General features: G+C 42.4%; 1 protein-coding gene and 1 long non-coding RNA gene across 3 annotated transcripts in view; one reads left to right on the top strand and one right to left on the bottom strand.

Moving 5' to 3' along the window:
- Positions 1–10613, top strand: part of ST3GAL1 (ST3 beta-galactoside alpha-2,3-sialyltransferase 1) — a 73424-nt gene extending 62811 nt beyond the window's left edge. For both annotated transcript variants that reach the window (XM_027711332.2, XM_039389078.1), the window contains exons 4-7: positions 1083–1262; positions 5914–5959; positions 8099–8218; positions 9709–10613. In XM_027711332.2, the coding sequence (XP_027567133.1) occupies positions 1083–1262; positions 5914–5959; positions 8099–8218; positions 9709–9882 (520 nt within the window). In that variant the 3' untranslated portion in view covers positions 9883–10613. The remainder of the gene's footprint in view (positions 1–1082; positions 1263–5913; positions 5960–8098; positions 8219–9708) is intronic.
- A 7906-nt stretch (positions 10614–18519) lies between these two features.
- Positions 18520–21707, bottom strand: LOC113982808. Its single transcript, XR_005566363.1, has 2 exons — positions 21553–21707; positions 18520–19200 (listed from the first exon to the last, which is right to left on the bottom strand). It is a non-coding gene; the product is annotated as an uncharacterized LOC113982808 (long non-coding RNA).
- Positions 21708–22621: the final 914 nt, after the last annotated feature.

Genomic DNA, 22621 nt, shown 5'->3' with positions numbered 1-22621 from the left:
TCATCAGCTACATCCTTCCTTGTCCTCCTTGTGCTTCTGCCAGGAGTGAGCTAATGTCACTGCAGAAAAACCCCATTGTGCTCAGAGACAGCTGAAGGGTTTCTCCATGGTGTTTCACAGCACCATGGATTTGTGCAAGTTGCTTTGGGGATCTTTGATGTGCACTTTGGTGCACCACAGAAATATGCAAATCTACCACCAAGGGGCTAAAGCATCAGGGGAAAGAATTGCTGATGTGTTCCCAGATTTGCTTTCAGAAGTGAACACAAGCATAAAGGCATTTCTGCAGTTCCAAAACCCCCTAAGTTCAAAATCTCCCTCTCTGTTTCCTGATACACACGACACAAGGTGGGGTAGCCCTGTTTGGCCAACACGTCTTGACTGAGCCCTGGTGGCCCTGGGCAGATCTCCATGCACTGACCCCAGGGTTGCCTAAAGCAGCTCACATGTGTGCACAGTCACTCTGAGTGGATGTATCAGTGTTGGAGGAAACACTACAAAGTAAGGTTTGAGTACATGAAGGGTCAGCAGCAGGTCCTGTATTTGTCACTGTGGCTTTGATGTCTTTTCATGGGACAACCATAAGGAATACTGGCTGCTCCTCATCACACATAACATAGTTTATTACCTCGATCCTAGACATTCAAATACACCTGTAGAGGTGGGGGGAAAGAAACTGCAAGAAGCCAAGCTGATGTACTTCAGGGCAATGTTTTTCTCGTCAACTGGAGGATGCAGCTTTAGGATAAAATGAGATATGTCCTCCTGGACTTACCACTCTTTTAATCAGCTCTCTTCTGACTGTAAAGGGAAATCAGGAGTATGCTCAGAGATATACCTTCTTGATAGACACTCCTATTCAATCAAGAAATTCCACACCAAAGTTGAGCTTTCATTTACTGTTTATCCATATGGGTGATGATGATTCCAGCTTACTTGAGGACCCCAACACCCAGTCAAGGCTGTGTGAAGAGTCATAGGAGCATGTTCCTGCCTCAAGCAAATGACTTTCACATGTGTTTGTACCTACCTAATTCCTCTTCTGTTTCTTCACTTTCTCACTTTTTACTTTTTGGCTGCAGAATGAACCGTGCCCCCACCGCTGGCTACGAATCAGATGTTGGGAGCAAGACCACTCACCACTTTGTTTATCCTGAGAGCTACAAAGAGCTGGCAGCAAATGTGAGCATGATCCTGATCCCCTTCAAAACCCTGGACCTGCGCTGGGTTGTCACCGCTCTCACCACAGGCACCATCAACTTGTGAGTAGGGGCAGGCACAGAGGGTGGAAGCTCCATGCTTCATGTTGCTATAGGAGATCATAGCTTACATGGGACAAATTCCTGCTTCTGATAAGGCCTAGGGGTGCTTTACAGCCCTCTCAAATCAGAGTTCAGCCCTGAACACTTACTTTCTAGGAAAAGCTTAATGTTATGGTGCAGTCATTGAGGCAAAGATCTAGACCCATTTCTTCACAACCCCACACAGTGTTCTCAGAGATATGAAAAGGGGAGTTTTTGCTGCTGAAGGCAGCCAGTTTGAGCAGAAGCCTCCTGAGCTTTGGGATTCAGTGCCTCATTTTGGGTTTCTGCTCATCTTTCCTTGTCTCTGGTCCCTTGGGAGTACAGTGAGTGCAGCCAGCATGTACCCATCAGAAAGCTATCTGCAGAATCGAGTGTTTGGTGGGTTATTCATTTAGTGGTGGTCCTAGACACCTACATTATCCCACCCAAGACACTTGGGTGGCCAAGTGGTCCTCCAACATACAATATTCCACTTGTAGAAGAGGATGAGGAGGGAGAGGTGTGTGCAGGTTGCTCACCTGAGCAGTGAGAGCAGATGCAGACCTCAGCACTTCATGCCCCATCCACAGCATTCTCCCCTGGACAGGTTGGTCAGGAGTTTGGTCTGTCTTTCCCGGTGGAATGTGATTGAGAATTGTGCAGAGGAGACAACGTTCTGTGTCACCTGCATGTCTTAGCCTTAAATTCAAGTGTTCTTCTTGTCAATAATGTGTCACACTGGAATTTATTCTCCAGTACTTCTTTATGAGTGCTGTCAGAAGTAAAGGTTGTCCTGCTTAATATGGCAGCGCCAGAATTAGAAATGCAATCAAAATGCATGTTTCTGCTGGACGCCTACTACCAGATTCTCTCCCTTCCCATAAGCTGGCTTTTCCTAATCCAGAGAATGAAGTATGTGACATTTGTACTGTGTGTGAAGTTATCTGCTGGATGTAAAACCACAGCCTTGTGGGATTACTTGGTGGCACTCTGCAACACACAGACAAAAAGAGCAGATCAGATTACTTGATTCCAGAGAGAAGTATTTCAAGAATTTCAACTTTTTTCCCAATTTCAAAGTCTCAGAACATTTACAGCTTGGAAAAATATGTCCTGGGCATGTTAACTGGGCATAAGACCCACTTTGCAATTTTACAGAAAGCTTTTTGATGGAACAAAAAATGAAGTTTATATCTTTTTTTTTTCTTTTCTCTCTTTGCATTTGCATTTTAGATTATTTTCACTTCTTGTTAAGATTTTATTAACTTGTAACAAATCTGGGTTAGTTTCCTTTTATCCTTTTCACCACCAGCATTTAATCTATATAGTGGTAAGTTGTCTTGAAAAAAATCCACCCTCAGGATACCCTTGTAACTTGGAAAAATCAGCCCACTTAGAAAACTGGACAGCTCACTACAAGAAAGACACTGAGGTGCTGGAGCCTGTCCAGAGAAGGGCAATGGAGCTGGTGAATGGTCTGGAGCACAAGTCTGATCAGGAGCAACTGGGATAGCAGGGGTTGTTTAGTTTGGGGTAAGAGAGGGTCAGGGGAGACCTTATTGCTTTCTGAAAGTACCTGAAAAGAGGTTTGTGGTGAGATGGGGGTCAATCTCTTCTCCCACGTAGCAAGCGATAACACCGGAGAACATGGCCTCAAGCTGTACCAGAGGAGTTTTCGATTAGACATTAGGAACAATTTCTTCACCAACAGTGCTGTCTAGCATTGGAACAGGATGTCCAGGGGAGTGGTGGAGCCACCATCCCTGGAGAGATTTAAAAGACATGTAGGTGTGGCACTTGGGGATATGGTTTAGTGATGACTTGGCAGTGCTGAGTTAACTTCTGACTTAGAGGTCCTTCCAACTTAAATGATTTTATGATTCTGTGGTTCTATAATTCACCTGGGCACGCCTTTTGCAAGCAGATCTACTGCCTATCCTTGCCCCAGGAGAAAGCTCTAGGCACTTCCTGAGCTCTGAGGTCTGCACTGCAAGTCGAGTGAGCCCTTAGCCTATTAGGAAGATATAACTGGTTGACTATAATGCAGTCACAGCACATGAAAGGGAAAACATTTTTGCTTAATAAATCACAGGATATATTATATATTTATAAGTAGACTGTATACATGGGCTTGTTAAGCACCTGGTATAAATTAGTGTGTGAGTATTTAACCACACAGAAGAAATACCAGTATTTTATTATTTTTTCCATACTCAAAGCAGGGAAATTGCATAATTAATAAGCTGGTATAATTCTAGAATAATAAAAGCAGGGAATCATAAGCACACAAATCATAGCAATATATGTAACATAATTTTAGGCTAGCAGAATTAACCTATGAGGACACATTAAACACACCATGTCAGACACTGTGTATAAGGAAAATGTTTAGTGTACGTTTTTAAAGGGGAGAAGGCATGAAATAAAAATAAAACACATCTGAAAATTGGCAATTCAGAAGAAAAGAAGTACTTACCTCCCTTCCCTGACCTGCTTGGTCATCGTGCCTTGTGCACAGGCTGCATAGTGTCAACTGAGTTTAGGCTAATAAGAATCTAAGTACACTCACAGTCAAAAAAGATAAACATCCTGTATTGGTTAGACTTTTACACAGGGTTTAATTTTCTGTATCCCATTCAAATGAAAGAATAATTTCCTAAAACTCAAAACTTGTGAATTAAACATATTCTGCTCCCGGTAATATACCAAGAGTTTTTATGGTTCAAACCAAAATCTTAATTTGTCTTAATATTACCTTGAATTGATAGCTGAATGATTTTCTGAGCCATATCCCATTTGACTGATATATGTCCCATCTTAAAGTGTCTCTCTAAGACTAAGTATTATCCCAGAAAAGACTAAGAAAAGCCTTTTCAGGGATAGGAAACCTTCAGGCCTTCATCAGCCATATATTTAGCCTAGTTGCCTTAACTTGCCTTCTGCGTCTTCTAGGAATCTGCATAGTGCAAAAAAAGCTCCACTTGGTTTGGCAAGGACTATTTTTGTATTCCTTGAAATGTTGCACATCTTCCTCTTGCTTCAAGGGTTCAGTAAATGTCTTGTGCAAAGTGTCCAGGAACAATGGCAGGCTTCACTAGAGCCCTTCAAAGTGGCTCCTAGGAGGTGTTTCCTGAATGATATGTTATACCATCCGTAGCCACCTTCATCACAGGACACTCTCTCTCACTCCTGTGTGGTACTTACTGGGTCACTCAGTCCCTGGCAGCCCTGCAGCCCAGGTTTTACATAATTGTAAGAGCATAGGTCTCCATTTGGTGTTTATCAGTGTACCGATATTTTCCGTGCAATTTTATGAAATTCTGCAGCAAAGTGACAACAGAACTTGGGTATTTCTTCTGAAAGAAGCCCTTTTTGTCTTCATAACCACAAAAAGGACATGGGATCACCAAGACTATGTCTGCTGATTTGCTAACCAAGGTCAGGCACGGGAAGCAGCTTCAAGGGCATATTTTTCTAAGAGCAGATCAAGAAGTCTGCATCAGTGTCCCTTTCCCCATTAGCATCTTGTGTCACCTCTCAGGAGGGCAGGAACCACCCATCATCTTTCTCAGTGCATCCAGCCTAGAGCAGGAATCGCAGGTCAGGGATGCCCAGAAGTACCTAAGGAGACAAGAACATTGACAGGTCACCACTGGCTTGGGAAGATTTAGACTAAGGTTTCAAAGTGTTTGTGTTCCACGGTTCAAAGAAAATAAAACATTAATGACAGGAGACTTGTAGTTACCAAAAACCAAGTGAAAACATTTACATTAAACTAATGGCTTTTGTGACTTACCACAACACATCTAAAAAGTATGCAGAGTATATTTTGGGATATACTTCAATTATGAGGCCAGTTCACCAGAATTTTTTTACTTGAAACGAACTCAGGGAGATTTTTTTTTTACAGCACTCGTGATGGACTGTGCAATGCCAGCACACACTGTGCATGAGATATGGGGACTAAAAGTTTTTTTTGTTTTCAAGTCATGACTTGTGATTTCAATCCAGTCATAAGGCATAACTTGGAATTTTTATGCTGGGAACCGCAGGAAGCCTTCAGCATCACCCTGGGGAGGAGGGGAGTAGCTTGCTGGTGAGGGGCTGTGTACTGGGAGTGCCGAGTTGCACATAACCACAGAAATGATGAGCTCTGCTGCCACCGACTCAGAAAACCGTGAGGTACCTCCAAATATTAGGAGGGGAAAGGTCTCCCCCTGGTGGAAAAAGGTTTTTCTGCCATGAAATTAAATGGAAAGTCCTTCCCATCCTCAAAGTGCAAAGACTACAACAGTCACAATTCAAGAATTAGAAGTCTTGAGCTCCACATAGTATTGGCTCTATGGTATATTCTTAGCTAAATCTTCGTTGTCCTACTTTCAATAATTAGTTTGAAAATTTAAGAACAAAATGGTTTCCTATAAACTTGCTTCAGTGACAGCTCAATTCTTTTCATGCTGTGTTACTTAACTGCAGCCTCATTTTACAACAACTTCTTGAATTTACTTCTTTCAATTAATTTGAATTTATTATTGTGCATAAAGAATATTCTTTATTTGGAATTACTTGAAAATACTGATAAGTTGGGCTTTTATTTATCTTACTGCTGTTTTTGTTTTTCTTTTAACAGCACATATGTTCCAGTTCCACGGAAGATCAAAGTCAAAAAAGAAAAGGTGAGCGATGCTGGTTTGGGCATTATGTTCTGCTAATTCACTTGTAGGTCATTTACCTCTTTCGGAGACTGCAAGAATCTAAGCAAGCCCTTGACATTCATAAAAAGTTGCAGCCAAAATACAGACACTTTACAAGGCTCAGCTAAGCTAAAGGTTTGGCTCCTGTGTGCCATTTAGGCCATAGAACAACCACTAAATAACTGAGGTTGGAAAGAAATTGCCCTTGTGATGATTCCGTTGTACGAACACTGTTCTGAAGGTTGCATCACTTCCTCTGGTGCTGCTCAGGGACATTAAAAGTGCATCGTTGTCCTCCACAGCAGTTGCTCTGTTGCCACCCATTGCAGTCGTTTGGATGTAATGGCACTGTGGAGAGATTTTGGAGGGTTTTTTTCTAAATCATGTTACTATTCGAACACCAAGGATGTTTCTCATTCCCAGGTCTGCTCCTTGTAATAAGGAGCTAAGTGAATTCTGAACAAATAAAACTATGAGTTTCTAAATCAATGGAAAATTCCTGATTGTAGGCTCTTAACCCACAGCTAAGCTGTAATAACTACCTTTACCAACTAAACAAGTTTGGAGCATGTTTTGAAGGACAGCACAGACCAGGGAGTATTCCCCGCTTTGTACAGGGGCAGGTTGGAGGTAGGATTTCCCATGAGGCAGGATGCTAATTCCCATGTTGGACCCTAAGCCACCCTGCAAAGAATTCTGTTGTAGCTGCCTGGTTTGAGGACATAAACAAGGCAGGCTGTGTAGGGAGAGGAAAAACATGTTCCATAGAGCTTCCAGCAAAATAAAAATCTCACTCTCTCAGTCTTTGGACAGGCTGATTTTCAAAAGGAGACTAATGTCTCAAGGGCTCATAAAATATGACATTAGCTCCAGAGCATTAAAATTATAGATTAAAGCACACACCCTTCATTCAAGAAACCAGGTTTTGCCAAAGGCTTCAGATGAGACCTTGAACTAGAACAAGTTTATATCCCTATGCTTCAAACCATGGACTTCTAGGGTGCATTAAATAATCCCTTAGCTCATCCCAACTGTTGTGATGAACATGATAACCTCTGCAAAACCCCTGTGAGATGCACTAAGGTGAGTTGTTGAGTAGCAGCAGCCCAGGGTGCAGCTGGTGATACACAGCAGCTTCCCAAATGGGGAGACGAGAAGCTTGTATCTCTTCCCATACTGTGCAATGCAAAACACCCTGTGAGAGGCTATTACACACCAATGCAATATCAGCAATTAACTTCTGACTTTGTAAAAGGAAAAGCCCTGCAGCTAAACAGATAGCACTGAAATGCTGTCGCTCTAATTAAAGACACAGCATGGAGGGAGGGATAAGCCTCTATTTGCCTCATTCAGGGGAGGGCGTTGAAACCAAGGAATACCACCATTCCTTGGATTTACTGTATGCTCATGTCTGATCTTAAGTGTTCCATCTCTGTGAGATAACTCACAATTTCCCAGGAGATAATCAAGTGCATTTTATGTCTCATAAGAAAAAGTATAAAGCGTAGAAAAATTGCATGTTTGAGAAAAAGGGAGAAAGCAGCTGACACTACCTGACAGGCTTCCTTATAGTTTACACCTGATCCTTGGTTTCCTGAGACCTGTACCTATAGAGATACCGAGACGTGGTTGGCATATTGTGCAGAAAACTCAAATTACAATTGAGCTTGATGATCTTCAGAGTCTTTTCCAACCTAAATTAATCTGTAATTCTATGAAAAGTGTCACAGCATCTCATGCTTGCCTTGCTCAGAATCCAACCTCCCAGAGTTCAGGGAGAGTTGAATGCCTGATACCTAATCTCCATCTCCCTTGTGCCATTTCATACCTGTTGCTTTCAGTAGGAATCACCAGGATTTACGTTAGTGTAAGCAGGTGGGATATCAAGACCAAAGAAGGACTATTCATATGTAATTGCACATGAGAAGTGTTTCTGAATACACTTTATATGGATCTTACTTTTTCCCTTTCACCTGCCCTCAAGGAATAACTATTATTCCTTTCTTACCCAATCCCTTATCCCAGTGACCCTAAGGAATAATGTGCAATCATTGTTTTTTCCCTAACCCTAATTTCCCTAGGGTATTTTACTAACGAGTCTTTCACTGCAATTTTGCCTAGATCCTGGTTTACAATCCAGCATTTATGAAATACATCTATGAAAACTGGCTCGACCATCATGGGAGATATCCCTCCACAGGCCTTCTGTCTTTGATGTTTGCTCTCCACGTATGCGATGAGGTAAAGTCTGACTGTGTTTTGGATATGTGGATAGAAAATCAGGACATTTCACATTGAAGAGCCAGGAACAACCCCTGGGCACTGACTCAGCCTTTGTTTTACCCTCTCCACCTTCTCTGCCATTTACTTATTCAAACATATACAAAACTCCTCAGTAACATGCAGACACACTCAACTGACTGATGGATTTTTTAATGTCAGCAAGTGGTAGAGTTTAAAATGCATTCCAGGAGAATATAATTAAACATAAATAGAGATTCCACTTGGTATCAAAAGACACCTAAACATGGAGGGTGTCTGTGCCCATCTTACTAGTGAAGAATTATATTTTGTCCAGCTCTTAAAGGACTAAGAGCCATTGCTGTTGCCCTGGTCTATTTTTAAACTCAAGCTTGTGGGTTTATACAGTAGGTTATAGAAAATGCCTCTGCTTCAGCAGTTCCTTGAGGAAATTCCCTAGTTCGACTGAGCTAACGTGCTCCTAGGTGACTGAAGACTCAGCTAGTTAGAGTAAGGCCAGGTCAGCTCTGCAAAATCCCACAAGCATGGGCTTGTCAGTATGGGGGATAAAAATCACTATGCGGGCAAAATCTCTGTCCTGGATACTGATCTGCTGATGAAAGAGTTTTGATCACCCAGGACTGTGTTGCACCTTGGAAAGGTGGTGGAAATACTAAAAATGCTGGAAGAAACAGTACCCAGGACAAAGTATGGGTGACTTGGGTGGAGCCTGTTTTCTGGTGAGCAGGCAGTGAACAGGGCTCTGACGTTAGCAAAAATGACTTAAAACCAGCTCATATTTGGGTGGGCCCATGTGTGGGTGGTTTAGGGAGTTTGTTTTGTGGTTATGACCCATTCAAGCCCAGCCGTATCATCACTTTTAGTTTAAATAAATTAACTGTGATGTTTGGACTTTTACCACCAGAGGAGACAAGCATAGCCATTGATGAACAAGCCTCTGGGAAAGGAAATGTTGTAGGTGTATACAAACAAGGAACATAATATCCATCTGTCTCTGAAGTAACTGCAAGTATCATATAATTACGCATGTAAGTGGGGTCAACATGGGTAATTACTTGGAAGACTAGGACCAAACCAAAATTTTTTCACTCTTTGTGGCCTTTATCAGCTAAAAACAACATTCCCATCCCAAGCCACTGATGTCTTGAGGTCAAACATCATGCTTAAGGGGTAGAAATGTGTTTTTCATATGGCTAAACAAGAATGAATGGATAGAAATTTCCTTTTCTCTTTGAATCCAGGTATGGTGGTGTCTCAGCATAGCTTAGGATGTAACATCCCTTGAGGAGGCCTTGGGCCATTAATCTGTGGTTGCATCATGTCATGCAGTAGAAGAACTTGGCATACCACTGATGTCCTCAGGTGCTGCTGCCTATAAATACACTGAGAATTAAGAGAGTTTCTTCAACATTTCAGATGAAGACCAATTGCTTTCTAGTCCATAACACTAGTTGTCTCTTACATCCTAGGTGAGTGTGTACGGCTTTGGAGCAGACAGCAAAGGACACTGGCATCACTACTGGGAAAACAACACTTCAGGTGGGGCTTTCCGGAAGACAGGCGTCCATGACGGGGATTTTGAGTTCAACATAACTTTGACTCTTGCCTCCATTGAAAAAATTAAATTTTTCAAGGGCAGATGACCCTGGCCATGGGGAGGAGTGGGGGCTGCAATTTCCAACATGCAGCAGAACAAAGCTCAGTGAAGATGATCTGGGTGCCAGCCAGGTTTGAAGGCGTGGACCTGCGGTGGAATCGGAGCATCTCAGACTGCAAGGAACTGGGCCGAGGACCGGCCTCCACGCTGCACATGATTTCCTATCCACGAACAGCCGGGAGCTATCAATCAGTTGTGGGAATAAATTAGTCTCTGCTTAGGCTCTACGGCTTGATTCTTGAATTCCTGATGAAAGATCTGCCTGTTGCAATTAGAGGAAACCTGGGCACAGGAACTGCTGTCTGTGTGTCCATTCTTTCCTTGAGCAAGGCAGTAGATCCTTGAAGAAGAGTGAAAACAACCTTTGGGACCTGAGACCCATTAAGGCAGCTGTGAACATCATAGTAAGGATTACCTCAAAGAAATGAATTCACTTCTGCTGTTGATCTTCTTTTGAACTGTTTCTTCTGTTTTCTCTATTACTTCTGTTTCCATGCTGTATTAAGGAAAAACATGATGAAGTTGCCTGGAGTAGTAAATATTTGAACCATTGCCTCATTCTGCATTGATAGTATCTAGAAAATATGAATCAAAACATTTCTTATCTTGTAGTATTTAATATTGCTTCCTATACAGCCATAATGATGGAGAAAACAATACTGAAAACTCCAGAAAAAAAAATGGCCCTTTTAGCCACTTATTTGTCTTGTTTTGTTATATGCAATTTTTGTTCTTCTTTTTTTTCTTTTGTTCTTCTTTTTTTTTTGGTGGAAAATACTCTGGAATGCTCTTTTTATTTAATCAATTTAAAGTCGGAAAGTGGACTTTCTTCTTTAAGTCATTTATATGTGCCTTTTATAATTGTGCAACAAATGTGATTTTTTTTTAGATGAAAACCCTAAATTAAACTTTTTTATAAAAGGGGGGGAAATTAACCAAAGTTTATCTTCTGTCTGGTACACTTTTGTAGCCAAAACCAATAATAGCAACTCCTATGTTGCATTTGAGCAAACACAAACAAGACTAATTTTTAAAGGTAGCTTTTACCTTTTTTTTATGAGAAAATATCCAAAAGTCCCAAGGAAACTTTTCTTCTTATTTTTTTACAAATTTAAAAAAGTGTTATCTCTTTACAAGGTCTCTATTTGAAATGGGAAAAATATCATGGGTTGGGACACTAACTAGTAATACAATAAGAATCGTTTGCTCTGTAGCAGCACCTACAAAGACACAATCTGTGGAAGCTGATCTTACAGCATAAGGCTTCAAAATTATGTGCATCTCTGGAGGAATGAGCATGTTAATGTCAGTACCTCTAGGCAGTGAGAGAAGGGAGGTTACAGTAGAGGTTTTATATCCACAGATTTTTGCTGGAATCAACACATTTAAGCCTCAAGGATAGATAAAGTATGAATCCAAGTTCAGGCAGTGAAGAATGGAAAACAGTGGTGTTTTCCTTCTGATTTCATGAAAACAGGACTCATGGGTTATTGACCCAGTTTCAGCTCTGGTGAAGTCTGCCAGAGACTTCAAGGGACTTCCAATCAGGCTTGTTAAAAATGGCATATTTAATTTTTAATATATCACAGTGGCTGAGGTTTATGGCAAAAGAAATCATCATCTAAATGTCTCCTCTTCCATGCACCAGTTGTGGCAGGATGTCCAAGCAAATGAGTATTTTAAGCTCAGTGAAAGCCCTTGAATCAGTGACGTGCTTCATCCAAGATTTATCCCCTTGTCTTCCTGTGGCAGTTGGTAAGAGGGAGATGCCCTCCAAGGCAGCAATACGTGGCACAATGGCATGGTCAGCTGGAATTTTGGGCCACAGCACCACTCACCAACATAAACTGCTTTACCCACGTGGGTATGAGTGCACCCTTGGTGTACAAAGAGCCAAGGATGCCAAATGAACATGTGGGTAATAATTGAGCTCCCTGTGCTCTACATGTGACCCCTCAGCTTAGGAATATGGAAACAGCAGGATTTTCAAACCCTCATGTTGAGCCTTGTTGATGATCCTTGTGTCAAGAAGCCCTTTCCCAGCATGATAGCCAGCAGGACTCACCTGCATGTCATAGGCACAGCAAATTGAACAGGCTTACTGTCTTCTATATGTCCTATGTAAAAGAATGAAACATTTCTACCTGAGCCATGTCCGTTTGTTTGCTTTAAGCATTCCTGATGTTTAAATTGATGTTAATCAATATGCTTCTGGTGAGATGGTGCAGTAATACAAGCAAAACAACTTTAAAAGGAAAAAGGCTACATGGAAGACCCCAGTGGTATCTTCACACTGTGGCTGGATTTTGGATCCTCAAAATGCTTTTTCTTTTTTTTCATGGAAAGATGTCAGGAATTCAGAAAGTGCTTTTTCAGTCATTTTTAGAAGGATTTAGAAGAAAACTCATGGTGGTTCAGTACCCATATTCCATTGATATATTTTTTTTTATTACAGGAGGCAGTTTAGAATCAAAGAACATGGTAAAAGAAGCCAAGATATATTCTAGTCTGTGTTGTTTTGGAAGTTTCCTTTTCCTGTTCTAATTAAATTTCCCATTTTCCCCTGAATATTCTGCCTCTAACAGCACATATAAAACCTTATGGCTCATACTATTGCGGATAAATTTTGTGTCTTCATCATGGAACAAGCTGCAATTCCCATTTAATTTTCTTGCCAACAGCAAGCAGTAACTGTGTACCACTGATGTCCATTTTTCAGAGTATGAGGAGAGCAGAGAGTGGATGTCTCCAGGTGTAGGATGAAGAATAGTCTGTGCCATCACATTCTATTCCAGAGGAACATTTTCTAGAGTTCTTTAGGCAGCTAACTGTGGTGCTAGATCTTTGTCTCAGTTTCTCCACAATTTTGCTGCTCTTTCAAATGCCTTTGAGATACCAACAGATGATGTTGAGGGAAGAATTAATTGCCACTGCCATTGTTGAAGACTGTGTTCCTGCTAGAAACTTTCTGGGTTTATTTTGTTTAAAAGAACAACCAAGGAAAAAACTCAGCCACAAACTCTTGGACTGTATTTTTCACCACTGCAAAGTCTCTGAAGCACTCCTTGAGTGTGTGTTATGTTTTTTACCAAAGCCAAATATCTTGAGCACTTTTTTCCTCCCATGACCAGATTCTCTTCCTATTTTTGTCTGACTACACAATTCATTATGATTTTTTTTTCTCTGATGGTGGAGAGTCTCGATCATTCTTTGTCATTTTATTTATTTAATTTTTCAGTATGATATGAATCAAAATAAATTTTTTATTACAATCAAATCAAAGGTGTTTCTCTCTGTACACACTTCTTCTTTCCACAGTATTTTCATTATCTCCTAGAACTTCCTCTGTCACATAGCAGTGTAATGAAGCCTTATATGACTTCCCTCCCTCCCATCCAGTTGGACTCAATGGTCTTAGAGGTCTTTTCCTACTTTTATGATTCTGTGATCCCTCGGGTGACCTTGCTATGTTTCAGGCTGCTGGACATCACACTGCTCACCTTCTGGCAGCTCTAGGCCTCTCTGGAGAAAAAACCCTGAGCTTTATATGCCTGTGGTCTCCTGATGGATCTGTGCTCTGTTTAGGTAATATGTAAGGGAAATTAAGGCAAGCTCAGAAATCAGTTACTTGAGAAGAGATTCAACTTATCTGTCTCCTCTGTGACCCACAGAGCTGGCTGAGATGCTGAGGATCCACACCAGATCCCTGTTTTAAGGGTCTAATTCATCTGCTGTGATCACACAAGCCCTTCACTCACAGATGGGCCAAATGTGTATTAGAAGAACCCCATGCAGGAGATGATGTCTTTGATAAGGCATCACTTCAGCATGCCACACCACTGCATCTGCATGACCATTGCTTTACATGTGGAGACTCCACCTGAGCTATTATGGACCCCATCAACAGCTCGCTTTCTTTATGTGCTGTTTCCTTTTATTGTTTAATCGAGTGACTAGGGTAGATGATCTAGCAGTGATACAAGTTGCCCATTGAAATGCAACCATCCTGGTTGCTTAGTGGTAAGAAAGTCAAAAAGTCATCAGAGGGCAGTTTGAGAAGCTCCTATTCAGATATGAGCAATGATCTGATGGTCACAGTAAGAGCTGCTGTGCAGTATGACCTTCAGAGGATCAGGTTCTCAGAAGCTGCTTCACATTTTGCTTTTTAACCCAAGCTCTGGACATGCTACATCACTGACATATTAACCACCATTAACAGATACAACCCAGCCAGAATCACACTTGTTGAAAATGAGTGGGAAGCAGAGGCACAGAAGCCTGAGGAGCTGTCCCAGTCACTTCAGGTGCAGAGGAGATGCAAATCCCTTGCTCCTCTGTCATCCTCAGCAAAGCAAAATAACACCAGGTAACAGCTTGCTTTTGAAAATCATTTTGCATTTTGCTTCATGCCCACTCACAAGAAATGCAGCTTCCAGGTCTGAAATTATTTTGTCAGGAAAGTAATTTGCATAGAATTACAACTGAAAAAATGCCTGAGACCAGTAAGACATGCAGCAGCAACAGCAGCAACACGCAGACAGATGGACCGACCACAGGACTTAGACAAAGGACTTTGCTAACAGCATCAAATGAAGAAAGTAAGTACCCACAGGGGAAGTATATGGCTTCAGTTCATGGCGTGAGTTCCTCTGATGGCTCACAGTCAGAATAACAATTAAACTCAATAAATGAAAACACAAAAATCTCTGTTTTCACTTGTCTTTTCTACAGAATTTCAGGGAACAGATCTCACTACATTTTGTTATCATCAGGCAATATGAAATAAAATATGGTTCACAAAATTAAAATTTCTTAGGTACTTGTATGCAGAGGTAAATCTGTGTTTTCGGACAGTACATTTCCCACAATAGTTACTTTTCCCACATAATCAGAGACTCCAGATTTACACAGCAACTACAGCTGCTTCCCTGTCCACCTAGACACTAGGTCAGTGAGAAAAGTGTCTTAACCTGTGCCACTAATGCTGCATCCTGCAGCACCATGCTGTTCCTCCAAGAATGTCCCAACTGCCTTCAACTCAAGTGTTATGTCAAGGACACCCTTAAGGCAGTTTCTCCCCATGTGGATTGTTTTGTTCCCCTCCTTTCTTTCCCGGGGCTGGCCCCAAAGATCTGCCACCACCCAGGGGAGCTGCACATTACTCCCCCAGCCCCATCCTGCTGCCTATTTGAATGCATTGGCTATACTTGGGTTGTGCTTTGAAGCATGTCCAGGTTGCAGCCACAGCCTGTGTTCAGCCTGCGCAAATACCTAAGTGGGTTTCATACGGCAGAAAAAAATGGAAAGAGTGATTGCACAGAATCAATCCCAGAATCATAGAATGGCTTGGTTGAAAGGGTTCTTCAAGATTATTTCATTCCAATCAAGCTGCCATGGGCAGGGACTCCTTGCACTAGACCAGGTGGCTCAAAGTCACATCCACTCTGGCCTTGAACACTTCCAGAGATGGGGCATCCACAACTTCTCTGGGTAACCATTGCCTCACCATCCTCAAGGTAAATAATTTCTTCATAATATCTAATGTAAATCTCCAGTCTTTTAAATTAAAATGGCTCCCCCTTGTCCTATCACTATTTCCACACTCCTTTAAACATTCAAGGATTTTGTACAACACATCCTCACGTTCAGATATCAGGTGGGTATGCGTGAACAAGTTCCTTAAGATGCTGATGAGCTTCTGCCTGCAGTGGTGGAGTTACAGGCAAAGTCATGGGAGAGACTGATGACTGATGGTTCATCGTGGGAGACATCAAAGAGTTGGCTGCAGGGATAAATTCTGCAAGATGACAGGCTCTGTCATTTAAGGGTTTGATTTGAATAGGAAGGTAAGGAAATAGAAATAAACAGACATTAGGGTGAAGACAGGATACATAAAAATAAAGTCAAATGGATCTTCTAGGAAACCTTTTGAAGAAAAGTAGGGTTTTACCCCTTTGTTTGGTCCATCAAAGTTGGTGAACCAGGAGAGAATTAGGTTCGTGATGCTTTTGAGCACGCATTGTGATTTGATCCTGGCCAGCAGCCAAGCACCCACACAGCCACTCACTCACATTCCCCCACCACCAATCTCAAACTCAGCACTATATGGGCTGCTAGGAAGAAACCTACCTCCGTTCCACCAGATTAAAATAAACTAGATCCTTAAAGATGCCTGTGAATTCAAGGGGTCCTAAGACCTTTCCTGAAGTCTGAGAGCTGGTATTACCAACAACACTTGAGATAAATCTTTAGGTCAAATTTAACCAAATTACCTCAGTTGCTAGTTGTTTCCAATGACTCATTCATCCCAGATAGCACTGGATTCTGGTGAGATTATTACTCACCACTAGCAGGAATGACAGGATACCAACTGAAAAAAAGACCAGGAGCTGCTTCAGGAGGAGTGCAGCTGGGACATTGGTGGCACTTCAGTTCTTGTTACTGTGGGAGCTGGAATAACATTTTAAACCAACAGCCAGAGGCCATGAGAAATCACTGTTTTATGTGGCTGTGGGCATAGTGTTTGCTTCCCTCCCCGGGTCAGCACAATGCTTCCTTTCCCTGGGTGCTATTCCACCAGTGACAACTCTCTCTGGGGTGGCTTCGTGGGGGCCAAGGGAACTTTGCTGCTTGGCAGCAAAAGTTGCAAGTTTGGCCCACGGTACATGACTTTACAGCTTAGCAGAGAGATCCAGCAGATGCAAGTAAATGAAGCTGGAGCAAAGTTTTTATTTCCTATCATAAGCAACAGAATGGGAAACATCAGCATGCATGCAGACTAACGGGCCTTTGAGCAGTGAGATGTGATTAACTCATTTCAGTCAGCGCTGGGAATCTCAGCACCTCATTAGCTTTTTCATTAATGGTTACAACTAATACCTGATTAGTGTCTGTTTTGCCAGTAATGAGTTCTCCTTAATGGAGAGTTTTCTAGTGGGTGACAGTGAAAGGGAGAGGGAAGGAGCCCGCTGATTACTGTGCTAATGGGGCACCTCGCCATTGCCTGTCACTGACCCAAATGCCCTCCCGCACCCTGGGAACTGGCCCTGCCACACTGGCACAGAAAAACGTGCACTGTGCCAAGTGCACTCAGCAAGTCAGAGGGAGTGGATCCAATTTTGTCAACCCAAGCTCTGAGACAGTAGGTGGGAGAACCTTGGAAGGACTGTCCCCCTGCCTGGGCTAGTGGGTAACAGGGGCAACAAGTGATGTGAGATGCACAGCGATGGGAGAAGAAACACTGGATAGAGATAGGAAGCAATGGTTGCTTTCATTCGAAGAGCAGTGATTTTTCTACTAGATTTTTCTAATAGACTTTAATAATTTCCCCACTAGAGCGTGCTGTTTTCCTGTTCCCATGAGTTATCCGGTGACTCCTGGTGCACTCAGCTCTCTCACAGCAGTGTCTGTCACATCACAGACTCAAAGCTTGTTCCCTCCTGGCACTACTATCTTCACAGCTATAAGGCTTGGGATTTATTTGCTAAATCTCTCCATTTTGGCCTCTGGGTAAGAACTAAACGCAGGAGCCCACAGGCCATGAAAGGGATGAGAAGGAAGATGGGAGAAGTCCTTCAAGGCTTCATACTCTGAGGGTTCACATCAGTCCTGTTATCTCTACAGTTTTTCTTTCCTGTTTGAAAGGGGACAACACTCCTAGCTAGGGAAGGGGGGGTGGGAGGGGGTGGTGTTTACTGACCCTTTAGAAATACTCACAACTAAAAAAAAAAAAAAAAGAAAAAGAAAATTCTTCCCTTGAAACCTCATTTCCTGACAAGGGACAAATATGTGGGGCTCCTGGCTCTGTTGCAATGCTCAAATCGTTTTAGTTTAGGATGTAAAAGGCTTTAGTTATAGCAGATCAAAATGTCCTTTGTGGACCATAAAGGCAACTCAGTTTTTTCTAACAGGACTTTCATGTTATGCCACCAATATCATCAGCTTGTACAGTTTTGGATTTATTTGTTCTCAGCTGTAGTACCTAAATGTTAAATGAGGGACAGATATATTGTAAAAAGCAATCAATGCTGTAAATTAATTAGCAGGGTCCAATGAAAGCAGAGGCTCTATCTGGCTGCTGACTGCCAGCAGCACATATGCTCATGCCCTAGAGTTGAGGTAGAGGGGAGCATGCCATGGTCAATGGCAGGGATCCATCCGGACTCCTCTGTCAGGGCAGCTCTGCTGGGTGATCACACCACATCCCATTGCCTGTCCACCACAGGGGAAGGTGCTCCCGTCCCCGGCACTCTGGTACGTGGCTCTGGCTGGGCCACACCAGCATTGCCTATCATCCCCCAGATGGTTGCAGAGCTGCCTCCCACCCATCTCATGGGTTTGTGCCAGGCTTATGCCAGGCTGAGAATCCAGCAAAAGGGACCCAGTGCAGCACACTCACCCCACATGGGAAAGTTGCACCTCCCATAGCAATGCCAGACCCTCGCCTTGGCCTGAGGCAGTAAGTTCCCCTGTTTGAAACTGTGTTATTTGAACAGCTACTGCCTTCAGTTTTACATTTCCTATCCAAATGCTTCATCAGGCTCCCAGGTATTCAATATTGTGATATTAGCACAGTGAATAATGGTTCCACTTCATCTCCTGTGATGAATATTCCCACAGTCCATTCCTTTCAAGCTGAAGAGTTTTTATTTATTATTCTTGTTCTTTGCCCATGTCAGAGATGAGTGTGAGGTCCTTCACCAAGCCCAACAACTTCCATCTCATTGGCCAAATCCTCATGACTGATCACGGGTGATGCAGAATTACAGCCCAGGGCAAAATTCACCAGCCTGGCTTGCAGATTTTGCAGGCGTTGTTGCTTTGCTCTACTTCCAGTGACATTTGCTATTTTCAATGACATGGCAGCTCATTCTTACTCTTATCTCCTGAGTAGCAAAATCCCAGAGCAGGCAAGGAAAGGATGTGCTGAGGTTTGTAATGTGACTTTTCCTTTTTGAGTGTACACTTATTGAGAATAATCCTGTCCTGGATCACCTGCATCTCAGGAGAGCTGTGATGTGTTTTCATGACCATGCTGACCAGCATTCAGAAGAGTAACTTTGCCCAGTGCTTCCTTCATAATAAAGGAAAACACAGTATGGCTCATCTTCCAGTCCTAGACATCTTTCCAGGAATAACGAGCCATTCATTCCTGTGGCTACATCAACACTGCTCATATATCATCTTCTGGAGTTGGTCTCACCCACACTGATGAGGACTAGTTCTCTCCAGCTGACTGACCATATCTGCTTTGCTGAGCACCGGATCCTGCATCTCTTGTAGTCCCCAAGCACTGTTCCTGTGACTTGAAATAAAGTTCTTACTTAAACTCATATATATTTAAATAAAAGTATATGAAATAATGTAAGAGCACTGCAGCAGCGCCATCAGAGTGCGATTCCTATGACATAAAGCTGAATGTTTACATTGTGTCCCCAGAGGGTGGCATGAAGGGAATAGTGGAGAGTGCAAAGGGTGAGCTGGCAGCTGGCATTTAAGAGTAGGCATATTCTGGGAGATGTTTATATAGAGAGATATGTAAACATAAAAATAGGATATAATAAGATAGGTCAGGTCACATTCTTGTGACCAAGGGCATATACATGGTGTATGACTGCACAGCTAAACCTCAGTGTCTTAAAAATACTGGATGGTTTTATCTATACTGTCTTTTGGGAACAGTCCTTGGCTCATGCTGTGTCCCAGGCTAAGCCAGGGCACGCTCTCTGAGGGGATGAGAATCCATGAGCTAAAACAGTGCCAGGAAGCAGACTATGGACTTAATAACACGGATGATCTCAGGTCCCAGTTACTCTCTAGCCTGCGTATGTAGCCTGTGCCTTCTTTTGTACAATATGAGCAAACAATGAATAAAGGGCCAAAAAGTACTGTCTGGCTTTGATGTCCTTGCCCTTCTATTAAGGAAAGGGAAGAGGTGAAGATGGCTGAGACAAGTTCATTTCTGTAGTATCAAATGGCAGTAGAAGCAACAATGGCCATGCACTGCAGCTTGGGAAGTTCAGGCTGGACATTAGGCAAAATGCTTTTCTCACTAGCAGGGTGAGAATATAATGGGTCAGCCAAGAGAAGAAATGGTACCTCTGTCTTTGTAGGACATCAAGGCATAGCTAGAAAAAGCCAGGTTTGGTCTGATAGAGCACTGTGGATTCCATTTTGGGTTAAACACCTTCAGGGAGTCCTTTCAGCTGAAGTGTCTAAGAATTTCTGGTGAACAGCATTTTTCTGTTGATTTGCAAGTCTGGGGTTGTGGGGTTACAGCAGCAGGCTTCCCTAGTTGGAGAATGGCTCTGTTGAACCAGGTGACATTGCAGAGTTATGAACAAAACACAGAAAGATTTAATTAAACCCATCAGTGAAGAGTCTCTGTCATCCAGTTTTTTTGGGAGAGGCTATGTTTTGCAGGAAGGACAGAAAGATTACTGTGCTTACAGGAACAAAGGTTGGCCTCAAGGCTGGTGCAGAAAAACTTTAGATCTTTGTGTTTCAGGTATTCACTTCCTTTGATAACAGTGCCCTTCAGACCCTCCTCTCCTGTGCAGTCACACAGCACAGTATTACTTGGCCATGTTCTCATGGATGTAGACTAGTTCTTCCCAGAGGTCAAAGCTACATCAATTTACACCAGTCAGTAGGATTTTCCGTTTTCCACTTTTTTCAAAAAAAAAAAAAAAAAAAAAAAAAAAAAAAAAAAAAAAAAAAAAGAAAAAAATCCATTTTTGTCATCACCTGAACTCTCTTTCTAAATTTAACTTTCTGGATCTGGATTTATGGCAAATGCCATATTCCATACCCTGTCTTCCTTTCCATCCAACTGTTTGAGCTTGTCTTTTATCAGACCTCTGCCTCGTGCTTAACAGAGGAGGGTCTGGGCCTTGACCTGACAGTTTTGATCTGCTCAGCCATGAAAAAAAATACCAGGCAAAACCCGGCCAGTCAAATGTTATGTTGCACCTCAACAGGTTCCTAAAAATCCTATCACTTAATGGCATGCAGCAGGGTCACAGGTGGTCACTGAAATGACAGTGACATGGTGAGTCCTTCTTGATGCACCACAGGTGTTGAAAGCCTTCAGTTATGTAGTGTCTGTCCCCAGTACCAGAAGAGGTACAAACTCAGAACAAAGAAATATCCCTATCCCCAAGATACATAGGCCAGATAAGTATTTAATATATCTACTGTTCTACCATGAATATTCAAGAAAAGAATTAATGACTAGATAATTTTCAAAATTTTCTTAAACCTCATCTTCTTTGTATATAGAGAGTGAGATGCATGGAAATACACATGTATTTACACAAAAAAGTTCACCTATCCTTTGAGCCTGAGTTTTATTTTTTTTTAACATGTTGTCCCAATCCTTTTTTTCCCCATTCCAAATTTTTAGGAGTTGTGGAATAACTTTGAGGGTCAGAGAAAAGAGTAAGAATCACCAGTTTTTACAACATAGAAAAAAGCACTGGAGCAAAGAGAAAATTTTCCCTGGAAAAAATAATCATTTGTGAAGTCCCGTTCCCTTTTAAAAGAACCCTCCTCTGTGGAGGCTGCTTTAAGCATGGGGTTAATGCATTTCACCTGCAATAATTTATTCTGTAGAGCAGTCATTAACCCTTATCCAGGCCACTCTTCTAAAACGTACCCTGACTGGACTGTGTCATGCTCACAGTTGTAAATTCATGGATGGGACCCCCAGCATCCGTCCCAGCTTTCAGGAAGCCCTCACCCCTCAGCACTGACCCTGCTGCTGCTGGGAATTCGTACCAACCGCTTTGCTGACATCACCCTAAAGCTGCTTATGTGAGGTTGGTCTGATCCCATGTTGGCCTGAATTCAGTTTAGGACGTGACACGTTTGGATAAGGACTGCAGGTGATGTCTGTGTCATAATCCACAGAACTTTCCCTGCTGTTGCTTCTATGAAACAGCACAGCTCACGTCCACCCAGCTGCATTTAGATCCACATACCAGATCTGCATTTAGATCCACATACCAGGTGTTTCCTCATGGGAAAGGCCCCCAAAACCAGTCCAGAAAGTGCACAAGCAACCAAGCAGCAGGGACAACTGTGAGCAGGGTTTTAGTCTGTGTTTTCTTTTGTTTATCACTATGGGCCCAATTCGAGCTCAAACCCAAGTCCCACCAATGCACTACTAAGCTGTGGGAAGTGCCACTCTGCCAGGGGCAGGAAGAGCCACCCCCATCTTCTTTGCCATCACCATCACCATTCCTCCCCACTGCAGAGCAGGTGCTGGCTCTGTTAGATCTCGCTGTTAGATCCACTCAGAGACCAGATCTGGCATTTCTGCTTTACTAGCAAGACAGATGAAAATCAAAGCCCATACATGTTTTTTTTTTCCACTATGTGGTTGGGCTGGAACAGTGAAAAGAGATTTATGCTGAAAAACAGTTGCAGAAAGAAAAAGATGCCATGAATGTAGTCACTACCAAAATGGTAATGGGTAAGGGAAGGGAGTTCACAGTACACAGATTAGTAAAGATTGTCCAGGTTGGAAGGTTAATTGAGGTGTGGGTCTTGATGATGTATAAAGGACAGAAATGTCATTTCATGGCTTCATTCACTCTTTCCTATGGAAAGAATTACTTCTTTTAGAAAATAGTCTGTTCATTTCATTGCACATTTAGCTGTGGGAAGACATCCCTGAACTAACCCTAACCCTAACCCTAACCCTGAACTGGCCTGGGGAATGG

Source organism: Pipra filicauda, unplaced genomic scaffold, assembly GCF_003945595.2.
Source record: "Pipra filicauda isolate LSUMZ 115617 unplaced genomic scaffold, ASM394559v2 scaffold6_size6359152_pilon, whole genome shotgun sequence".
Classification (NCBI taxonomy): domain Eukaryota; kingdom Metazoa; phylum Chordata; class Aves; order Passeriformes; family Pipridae; genus Pipra; species Pipra filicauda.
This window is presented reverse-complemented; position numbering and strand designations above follow the sequence as displayed.